Source organism: Cyprinodon variegatus, unplaced genomic scaffold (assembly GCF_000732505.1).
Source record: "Cyprinodon variegatus isolate N-32 unplaced genomic scaffold, C_variegatus-1.0 Scaffold1326, whole genome shotgun sequence".
In the NCBI taxonomy this organism is placed as follows: domain Eukaryota; kingdom Metazoa; phylum Chordata; class Actinopteri; order Cyprinodontiformes; family Cyprinodontidae; genus Cyprinodon; species Cyprinodon variegatus.
This window is the reverse complement of record NW_015151779.1, coordinates 121,741-133,719: the sequence shown is the minus strand read 5'-3', so window position 1 is coordinate 133,719 and position 11,979 is coordinate 121,741. Positions and strand designations below refer to the sequence as shown.

The following is an 11,979-nucleotide window of genomic DNA, read 5'->3' as shown; positions in this document are numbered from 1 at the left end:
ATTAATTCTGCTGGGAAAAAGGAATTATTCTAGGGTTAGGATTAGGATTTACTGGATGATAACAACCTAATGGGCCTGCTGGCACAATCTGCAGCCATTCTATGGGCCTGATAGCTGCTAATATCGACCATTTATTGGGATAACATCTGAAGCACGGCTGCAAACAGCCACTTAGTATTTACTACGTTAAAGAAGATCAACATGAGGAGGGACCCATGAGATGATCCACAGGTTCTATATATAGGAACAATGTTTTTATTCTTCATTTTCACCTGCTGCCGGAAGATTTCACCTAAATCGATACATTGACCTACTACCATTCAAGAAAGGATTCTTTAATATCATCTCGGTCACAACAGGCTGGCCAAACATTTTAATATGTATTAATTTTACTGAATATGTATGCCTGATATTTGAAAAAAAAACTTCTTTCTATGTCTAAATCACCTTTTGAAACAAAATAACATTCTCCACATCTAGAAAAAACATTTTAGATTTCTATAAATTAATTTCAGATCTCCATATTCCTAATATTTCCGGTCAGCATTTGTATTATTTTAACTATAAAAAAACATGTTTTTCAGAAACGATAGATACATATTCAGTCAAGCTGATGAATGTCAGATTGGCAACTTAAAATGTGTAAACATTTCTAGATATATAAAAAAAATTTATTATTACGGGCATAATTTCTTTTTTTGCACTTTTCAAAATTAGGTTTCTGCTAAAAACAATTTAATTTAGAAACTATATTATTAGAGTTCAGACTAGGAGTGTGATTTTGATCAGGAAGAATCTTATTTCAGTGATCTACCAATGGAACAACAGAGAGGAGAGTGCTTTTATTAAATGTAAAAGTGGCCTGCCATAGCCCACTTCATATAAACGTAAGACGCATTAACTCGAGCAACAATTTTCTCCTCTGCCATCATCCTCTCCTTTAGCCGTAGCGCTGTTTCTCTGTCTTAAAACACATTCTCATACACACAGCCTGACTTAATAATTAGGTGTAAGGCTCCCATAAATTGTACATTAAGTCATATCTGGAAGTATCAGAGTACAGGAATTATAGATAATGAATTATAACTAAGCAAGTCTTTGGTTTTTTACACTAAATAGAAGGTGTTTCTGAAAATTGTAGTTAACATGCTCGCTTCATGTTAGCCTGCTGTCAGTTATGACCCCTAAGAACAAGATGTCAACAACTCTTTTTAATCTCTTAAATGGCCTCCTTTTTGTTTTTAAAATTATGTATTAGGATTTTACCGTATGAGGATATAAATATAAAAATAAAACATGTTTTAAGTAAGTTTATTTCCTTTGTTATTAAAACAACTCAGGAGTAATTGCACGTTTGTGATACACTTGATACAAAATATAAATCCTTAGTTATATATATCACCCCTGGAGGTTGCCATTTTATAGCTGTGCAATGCATGCTTGGTCTTACTGAGTCTGAAGCCTGAGTTCCTTTAAATCAAGACTAAAAACACATTTGTTTACGATTGCCTTCGACTTTTCTAGTTAAAAAGTTCAACCGAAACATCATTAGTTAATTTTTTTTTCTTTAGTCCAACTGCTTTTAATGTTCTTTCTAGTTTCTGCATCTTTTTTATTATTTATTCTTTTATTTTTTTATTCTACTTGCTCTGATTGTGTTTTATTTTTCTATATTTTAATCATGTAAAGCATTTCGCATTGTCTTTTTACTGAATTGTGCTATACAAATAAATTTGCCTTGCCTTGCCTTGCCTTACTGGACTGAAACCTACAGAGTAAACACAGGAAGGCTGACATTAGCAGAGAAGATTTTTATCGTATTACATTTGAATTTTGTTTTGGCTGGACGGAGCTAGCGCTACAGGACCTAGCGTATGCCATTTAACCAGAAGGGCTTGCAGTGTAAACAGCATGGAGAAGTCCATGTGACATTATATGTATTTTTTATTTTTTTGTTCTTGAGAAAAAAAAAATTACAGTATTTTTACTATTATATTTAAATCTAAGAAAATCACTCTCAAATGTAGTCTGTTACAACTAATAGTGGATCACTTTAATACCAAAAGTGTATTTAAATTTACAATCTCTCAATAACTTTTTGTTGAACTTTGGGGAAATCAGTTTTTTTAGATAGATATATCTGAATTTACAGGTCCGATTTCCCTGCCTTAATTGTGATAAAACATTTTTCAGACATCTATACAAACAGGGCTAAGGGTTATGGAGGCCATTGTGTAGTTTGTCCATGTGTATAGTCACCGGAACGGTTAGCTAGGATGCTAATGAGTTAAATGGTGCCTTAAAAGAACACTGCAATGAATAAATGATGGCCCAGAAGAGGTGAAGTTCATCGTCATGTCACTTAATGCACCACCCATCTTTAAAAAGACTCCAAGGTTCAACAAGCCAGATGGTTTTAATGACCTCCATTATGAGAAAGACCAATAAGCTGTTTGGTTGCTTCAGAAGCACATCTTCTCTCTTTGTTCCTGGAAATATGAAGCAAATTTGTTTGAATACATATTAGGAGCTATTTCAGTCCCTCTGCATCATTTTACTGCTACAACAATAGGGAAAGGTGGATACAAGACCTCTTGGTAAAATATAGATGCCGCCATGTTGTTCAACAGGGAAATTCAAATGTATCATGAAAAATATATTGTTTTGCCATAAAATCTTGATGCTCGGTTTTACTAAAACATTTCGACAAGTTGTTTTCCATTAATGAAACAAACAAGCAAACTATTTATTTAGTGCGCAGCAAACAGAAGCCAACATGCACAGATCTGCCAACATGGGCCAGCCAGTTTGGCGGCTTCACGAAAATATAAATATTAGATATTGAAGATAAACAATTGATCATCTCTCCTCATGAATTCTTCCCATTCTGCTGATCGTCTGCTGACTGAGCAGTTTGTGGTGTTTGGGACGCTGGCAGGCAGAGAGTCTCTTTGTCACTGCTGTTTAATGATGAATCCATGACTGAAAACAAAGCAAGAGCAAAGCACAGATGTGAAAAGTGGGGTCTTACAGATAAAATTGACATAGAAATCAAAGTTATGTGGATTCTTTCAGGCATATTCACATATTTCAGATTTAAATATACATGTGTGCCATCTGAATAGATAAAATCAGGTAATGCTGACTGGTATCTGTGGATCCGTTTGCCTCACAGGTACCGAGCTGTGGCTTCCTGGAGCCGAGTGCAGGGGGTGGGCATCCCTTTGCTCACCGTCATCGAGATCGTGTCCATCTGGGTGCTGTCTCTGATCCTGGCAGTGCCGGAGGCTGTCTGCTTCGACATGGTCTCCTTCAACTACAGTAACAACACCATGCGCACCTGCATGCTCAACCCGACCAACAGCTTCATGGTGGTAAATTCTCCCATTTCTTCCCTCCGTCCAGTTTTCAGTCCAGTTGGAGTTCATCAGGTATAAAGCAGAACTTCAACTGGCCAAAACTGCAAATAGTAGATCATATGTTTTATTTTTATATTGTATGGGATTGTTTCTGCTATCTCCAAATACTAAAAAGGAAAAAAAGAATGAAAATAATCAAAGTTGAAAAAGTCCTTTAACCCCTTGAGCAGGATCCAGTGGGGACTTCAACACTTCTGCTAGAGATAACGGTGCTATACAATGATATGGCATATTCAAATTATGAGGAAAGGCTTCTCTAAATGATGGAGACACTTTCTACCCCTAACTAACTAAATATAATCAGTTTTTCAAACTAAATGTAGATTTTTATAGCTGAGCACAGACCCTCTATGTTGATAGATAAGTGGGGAAAAAAGAACGGAGGAAAAAATCCAAAGAAACTTAAAAGTGGCACCTTTTGTAGTGTTGGGAATATTGCTTTAAGAATGTAAATAGTTAAAGTTACTGGTTTCTTCTCAAAAACGGGTTACTGCTCGATCTAAGTAGCTTGTTACTAGTTAATAACTATGACTTTTTATCAATTAACAGGTCGAAGAATTTAACTTTCCTCATACTTTAAATAAAACTAGAAGTTCATTTATGAAATATAAAACATTTGTTTGTTAATCAATGACTTAAATAAGAAATTATCATCTTAAGGCACTTTACAGAGAAACACCAGTATTGTTTCTAGAGTGGGCTGGAGCACATCCAGTTAGTCACAGTAAAAGCTGGGCCCATAGTTGGGGCAAGGAGAGAGACAGGACAATACACTGAAAAACCGGCCCAACTCTATGATTGACAATCAAAGTGTTGGTGGCAGAATCACAGCTGATACTTCTCTCAGGATGGAGTCACAGCCAGCATGAACAGAGCAGATGAAGCTACTATGAGAAAAAGCAGAGAGAGCATAAAGTTAAAGGTTGAACTAACAAATACTGTGGAATGGGAGAATACAGATAGAATGAAGCAGAATGTCATTATCAGTATCTCTATTGTGATAAAAAAAAAAATGTTAAGCATAAAAGTGAAATCAGTATATCACTGAAAAAGTCCAAATCAGAGATAATGAATTGAACTATTCGTGTAGAAAGAATAATCCAGTTTCTGGGCTCAGGTTAATGATAAGTTTAATTTAAAGTTTTTCTCTGAGTAGGACGGCCCATTTAGAGACAAACTATAATTTACATCCTGCTGGGCACAGTTCTCTGCTTTAATGAAACACATTTACTAGAAACGGTTTGAAGCGTTAAAACAACCTTAAGTCACAGATGGGTCCACTGAGGCAGCTGAGTGTCTGCTCTCAGGAGGAAACCAAAATAGACCCTTTAAATAGTTTTTTTATAGACCACTTTAGGTCTCAGCTCCTTTAGCGTAAATGTAAAGAAGGAAAAAAAAACCTTCTGCAAGAGCCTCAAGTGCAGGCTGCACTAAACCACGTTTCAGCCTCACTATATGTTTAAAGACTGAAATAAATGGCCTCTGGTAAAGATAGAAGGAGACTCAAACTTAGGCATCTCTAGTTAAATCTAATCATATAACTCCTTTCACAGATATCAGAAATATAAACTGTTTTACAGAAATAAAAAACAATATAGGCACAATATAAATATGTTTACAGGCTATTTTAAAGCCTGTTTATTCAAACATTGACTCTTAAAAATCAATAAAGTGAGTTCCAGAGGGTTTTGGGGCCACCGTCTGGAAACGCATGAGTTTAAAGTAATTCTGTGACAATCCCAGCAACCTCTGATCAGCAGGTCTTAGAGTTGGAAGGGAGCAGTATGGCATCATTAGGATCGGCACTTTAAGATGTATGGTATTTTGTACAGGGAGTCAGAGCAGAGAGGCCAGAACAGAGTCAGTGAGCTCTCTTCCATTGGTCCTTATGAGGAGTCTTTCTGCTACGCTCTGAACTGTCTGACGGCTGATTTAAAGCTGATTTACTGACACAAATAAAAAGACCTTCACAATAGTCCAACTGAGACGAGAGAAAAGCAAATACACCTGTTTGTAATCCATGATACGACACCCAGGATCTGAGCGTTGAAGTGTTTCTCATATGATAAAAAACAGTTTTTTTAGAATGACGCTCAAAGGATAAGAAACTATCAAAAATTGAGGTCAAAGTTTGGTAGAGAGGTTTGGAAAAAGGCTCCCAGAGCAAAAAATCCATCCGTGTTCTGTCACGCTTATCCCAAGCAGGGTCACCAGGGGTGCTGGTGCTCATCTCCAGCTGTGCAAGGGCAAGAGGCGGGGTACACCCTGGACAGATCACCAGTTCATCACAGGGCAACACAGAGACAAACAACCCTTCTCACACTCACACCTAAGGAGAGTTTAGAGAAGCCATTCAACCTAACAGTCATGTTTTTGGACTGTGGGAGAGAACCCATGCATGCTCAGGAAGAACATGCAAACTCCATGCAGAAAGACCCCTGGCCGGGAATGGAACCTAGAACTCTCTTGCTGCAAGGCAGCAGTGCACACAACAGTGCCACTAAGCAGCCTGAGCAAAAACATGTGGCCTCATAACAGAAATTTAGTTTTAAGGTGATGTAATCAGGGTTGCTGATTTGGTCCCATGTAGTTGTAAATAGTTGGTTGATTCCTGTCAGACGGTGGCTGAGGTCAGATTATTTATTCTAAAAGCTGGTTCACGTGGTAAGATAGACCTGGCAGTTTGCCAGATCTTCCCCTTCAACAGCCTCTGATATCAGGAGCTCCTCCAGAGCAGAGAAACTCCTGCCCTGTGTGGCATCATCAGAAGGATCGAGTCTGTGCTTTGCCTGATGTTGTGCTGTTTGTGGTGTCCACCAAGCCAAGCGCATTCAAGCCAGATGCTGGAGTTTGAAATGTTGAACTTTTGCAGCCCTGCACTGTGTGTCAACAAATCCCAGAAGATGATCTGGGAGCTGGTTGGGAGCCAGAGCATCCAAACCGTGATTTATCCTCCTTAAAACAATTCAAAGTAGCATGACTGCCTAAAGGGGTCAGACTAGATTTACATGGAAAGCCAGGAATTTTTTTTGTTTGCTTGCTTATTTTTTAAACAAAAAAAAGTGAGAATGCTCTGGTTGCTCTTCTAAAATATTTTGTTACTGGATTGTGGTTTAAAATGTCAAAACATGCCAGCCAAAAATATTTTATTTTATATTCTACTGGCAGTTTTTTTTTACTACCTTAAAAACCCTTTATATTCACTTCCAGCTGCTACAAACTAACCTTGCACTGCAACCTGGATTGTCACGAGATCTGAGTCTCACAACAAATCCACTAATATGACTAATATGTCCGTCTCGTAACGACCATCGGGCTGAACCAATGAAATGCCAACAGTATTTTTTGGGGCGGGACATGTAGAAAAGACCTTGGCGGGGCATAACAAACATGGCTACGCTGGAGGACGCAGCTGTACATACCGCAAACAACTCAATTTTAGCTAGAATAGCAAAAAAAGAAGCACTACTGCATTTTAGATGGGAAAGATGTCTGTGCTTTTCTTCTGACAGGATTTGGAAAAAGTTTTGACTTATCAGCTTCATCTGCTAGTTGTGAAAACACTCAAGAAGCTGCAGATGATCCACTGCTATAATTGGATGAAAGCGTATTATGGAAGATGGGTACTAGCTGTCACGTCACCCAATCAGCTCGAAGTATTTAACTTAACATCCCTCCTTTTCACAGACAGACTGAAGGACAGCCATCCCAGATTGATAACTCAGAAGTCAACTCAGTTCTACACATATCAATCTGGCTACTGCCAGGAAATCCCCAGCTGACTGGCCAGCTTAGAGAACTGTCACAAGGGATTCCCAGTGCGACAGTTTGCTGGGTATGCTGCTCAAAACAGCTACAGAATATTCAAAGGTTGGATCATAATCCTGGTGAACCAAATACAAAGATAACCTTTCTTTCCTCTCATCCTGGCATATAAACTAAAGCAACTCTCTCTATTGCATCTGCCACTTAACACAGAGATGATCTGTTGACTCTTTGCTCGATGCACGTTTAGAGTGTCGAAATCGGCTTGTAGGATGTGGGATGTGCTGTGTGTTTGAAAATCACCTAAACCAGCTTAAAAGAACTTTAAAGTTGAGTATCGTCAGCTGTTACAACCAAGATGTGGGAGTTTGTAGGAGAGCTGCTGCCAGCTGGATAGAGTTTGGATAGATTATAAGAATAGATTGGTTGGAAAAAACAACCAATCTAGTTAAAACTATTTTAGTTAGAACAAACAATGTAATGATCAAAATCAGAGCAAGCAGCTGAATACAATTGTAAGGTTAGTGTTAAGTAGTGTTTTCTCCTTTAACTGGTTGACAATATTATTGGCGTCATATCGCTCCATACAAGCCCTGCCTTTGACTTATGAAAGTTGTGATTATTCTAATTGTTTTGCCTAATGAAAAATATAGATTGTGTAAAAATGCTGCTAAATTAGGTCGGTTTAGCCAAAAGATTGGTTGAACATAACTTCCAACTCGATTAAAAACAAAAACCGTGGAAAAACTATCATGTTTGAATAAAAATTACTAACGCCTTTAATTTTGCTCATCATTGCCCAGTTTGCAGACTTTTATTGTCTGCTTGAGTTTAATTCTGTAAAATGGCAGTAAAACAGTAGGCTACACCTTAAATGATTTTTCCAAGAAATTTTACACTTAAAAAAAACTTAAAGATTTTATTATACACACTAACCGTTAACAGTTTCACAGGAACTTAAAAGGGGAAAAAAAAGAAAAACAATCGTTTATGCACTTCTCCAGTAGGTGGGCACATGTTCACATGGAGCTTCATGAACTGTGGGGGTCGTTGAAGCAATTTGGCCAAACGGTTCAATGCCTCATGAGCTTCATCTCACCATCCCTACTGAACTCCCTGGCTAACCACGAAACAAGGAGAAAACAGTTAAACAAAGATGGCAGAGAACCGCTACCAGCTTCCACTGTGAACAGAAAATGCTTTAGTTAGCCGATTATTCAACATGATCAAGATCAGGCCCAGGGAATAGGAGAAAGAGGAGGCCTGACATCTCAGGTTTAAAGCTCTTTACGGGGTGGCTGAAAAGCTTGAACACATTGAATCTGTAGCAGCCAGGTAGACCTGAAACACAAAGAGAGCTCCGTCATGAAGAGAGCCCCTAGAGGTCAGTGACCGTAACATCAGCTTACGGACAATAGGAGACATTCTTCAGGATCTGATACTGGGAGAATGTACTGTAAAAGAGAATAGACACAAGAGTGAAAGCAAATACCAGAATATTCTCAAACTTTTTTTCCCCCTTTAGTCTTTGACCACAGATGGTATTAAAAACAACCCTGTAGGAGTAAACATTGTTGTTGACTCTGGAAATGGAAGCGAAACATGACTGAGCTAATGAGCCAGAGAAGCCATTCCTGCATTAAAAGTACTTGAACTTAAAAGCTAACATTTAGCTGAACGCCTTCATCATCTTAAAGACATGAATTATTCCTTCGGAACAGGAGAGTGTTTTTAATGGAAGACTGTCAAGCATCTCCATTATTTTCTGAAGCATTTTTTAAGTGCATCAATAAAGCACTAAAGAGACTGAGTCCAACATTTTGTGCCTTTGCATTAAAGATCATGATCCGTGGTAAATGAAGGAACAGGAATGTAAGAGAGCGGAAACATGCATACGTTCATCAGACATTTTGCCACCTCAGTCCATTTTTTGGACTAAAGTTTCTCCTCAGGTTTGAATGCAGAGGTTTTTCTTTCCTGCTCTCCCTCCTCGGAGCTGTGGCCTCTCCGCATGCCTGATGCAGATAATTGATTGCAGGCCAAGTCCAATTACGACCTTTGGCCCTCAAGTAGCCACATGTGCTCGTCCGCACAGACAAACCTGATATAACCTCTGCAGGACATCGATGCAGTCCTCCCCTTTAAGAATCCTGCTCCCCGGTTTTCCAGTTTGATTCAACATTTTAACTTTGTTTTGGTGTTTATTCCCCTACAGGATTTATGGGATGGAAAAATTCAGGCCAAATGATGGATTTATAAGTGGCTCTGTAAAGTAGAGGGCAGATCGTGTGAAAAATTCCTCACCAGGATATCTGGGTTTTGGAATAGCATATTTTTCTTACATTTTTGTTTTTCTTTTTACAACCACAAGCTTTTATTTTACACTGCATAATTGGAACCAGCTTGATTTTCTACTTATGAGCAGATTTCCCATAAACTTCACTGGCACACCGAGACAACAGCAGCCAGATGGTGTTTGTGGAGGTTTCATTACAAACATGAGACTTCTGCTGTCACCTTGAATAGCTTTCAGTTCTGACTTTTAGGGACATGTAAATACAGTTTCAGATATAAACCATAAATGACTCATGAAGAATGTTGAGTTCAGAAAAGAATACTTTGGATTTCCTAGGAGAACAAACATTTATAAACCTTGAAATACAGAGACCATACATGTGTATTCTCCCTCTAGTTCTACAGAGATGCAAAGGACTGGTGGCTGTTTGGTTTTTACTTTTGTGTCCCACTTACCTGCACCGCCATCTTCTACACTCTGATGACCTGCGAGATGCTAAACCACCGCAACGGCAGCCTTCGTATCGCACTCAGTGAACACCTCAAACAGGTGGGGTGACGCTAAAATTCGTCTACTTATAAATAAGAACGCTTCACCATCTTCATTGTTGAACCTTCTGTTTTCTGTTTGTGTTTTCAGAGAAGGGAGGTGGCCAAAGCCGTCTTCTGCCTTGTCCTGATCTTTGCCCTCTGTTGGTTCCCTTTGCACCTCAGCAGGATTCTCAAGAAGATGGTTTACCGCCAGAATGACAACATGCGCTGTGAGCTTCTCAAGTGAGTTTTTACCACAACAACCCTGCTTGGATCCTTTTTGGATTTTCTCAAACTGACCATAATTGTTGTAGATCTAACTTGCTTTTGTTTAGGATCAAAAGAGAAACAACCATTTGATACCATTGCACACAATTTAATCTCCAGTTAAACAATTCAGTGGCAGGAATGTTTTACTCTAACTTCCCACAGTAAAAAAACGGTCCCCAAGTAGCCCAGTCAGTGAAGTGGTGAAGAATGTGGGCAAAGCATTTGTAGATGGATGAATATGACCCTGGTTTCAGAGCTCTGAGATGTAATTGTAGGCTGACCTGACAGCAGGTCAGCCTACTTGTTAATCATTTCTATTTGTAATAATTTGACCCTTTCTTGTCATTTACCTTTCATGTCTTCCTTGTCCAGCACAGTACTGAATTACAAGGTCTAAAGTACAGTGGTCGAGAGACACAAATGCCAAGTAACAACATGATTTCACAGCAATTGAAAGGATTGGAAACCCAAAAATTGGCAAAAGTACGAAAAAAGACTAACACAAAAAGATGCACGCAAAGAAAGATTGCCGTAATCACAGAAAATAGAGAGCAGGTACAAAACGAGTAAAAGTTCTGCAAGTAGCAAAAACTGCAAGTTAAGAAAAGCGCAAACTAGCACCACAAAATGGAAGAGCTCCAGACCTCATATGGGACCAGAACATTGACACTACTGTGTAGTAGTAGTTATGGACCGGAACCTTGGTGAAGAACGGGATGTCATCCAGAGGGTATCAGGAGTAAAGAAAGAGAAGCATGTTTTTGCATCAGTCCTGTTTAAACATGAAGCCTCTCTTTGCATCTTATTTATGCTTTTACTAATGTCTCAAATCAGAGGATGATGGTCTCCCCATAATAAACTGGACCTCCCTCATAGACCCAGTTTATACAATGTATCTGCTAAAAGGTAGATTTTGGGGTAAGTTACACTTTAAGTTAACTTCATTGCCAGCACATCCAATATGGTCAGCTAGGTGGGTGTTTTGATATGCAGTTAGCTTAAAACTAATCAGGTTTCTGAGCTGCAGAGACACACAATCCAATATTTCAACATAATAATTAACATAGAATTATACACTAAAGAAAGAGGAAAAATAATAATTAAAAATTAAAATTAAAAAATTAAAAATTACTTTCCAAAATTAACAAACCTTTCTTTGTGGAAGGAAACGTCTCAATCTCGAAAACATCTTCATTCACCACAAGATGATTTGTTGTTGAATGTTTTGTCTTCTCTCAGGCTGTTTAGTCCTTAATGGGTCTTAGAGTTAACTCCAGCTGAAACCAGAATACTTCCTACAGTTTTTGGTTTGTAGAAATATTGCAATTTTCTCTGCATGTTTCTTTTTTGTCTGAAAGCAATTTTCACATTTTTGCACGGAACAGCCAGTGCTTGGAATTCAGTCAGACCAACGATAAAGATTAGGGTGATGGTATGAGGTCTAAGAACCTCTAAAAAATTGGAAGCTCATCAGAAATAGTAATTGTCAAAACACCAGAGAAAGCAGGCAACTCTAGATAAAATAATTATTTTAATGTAAACTTGTAGCTATGAGCTTCAATTATTAGAAAACTCTTTAGATAATTTTGTGATAAAAAAATATATTCCTTTCCGGTCATATTATTGGGTTTGAAGCCTGTCTGACTCTCTATGGTTCTTTGCTCAGCGGCGCCATTAGATCTATGAAGTCAGAATTCTG

The 11,979-nt window shown here is 38.3% G+C and overlaps 1 protein-coding gene across 1 annotated transcript in view; it reads left to right on the top strand.

The window, feature by feature from the left end:
• The window catches only part of LOC107102826 (endothelin B receptor-like), a 28,005-nt gene that overhangs the window by 9,323 nt on the left and 6,703 nt on the right, over positions 1-11,979 (top strand). Inside the window, exons 4-6 of the mRNA XM_015402261.1 lie at positions 3,176-3,374; positions 9,877-10,029; positions 10,120-10,253. Coding sequence (XP_015257747.1) covers positions 3,176-3,374; positions 9,877-10,029; positions 10,120-10,253 — 486 coding nt within the window. The remainder of the gene's footprint in view (positions 1-3,175; positions 3,375-9,876; positions 10,030-10,119; positions 10,254-11,979) is intronic.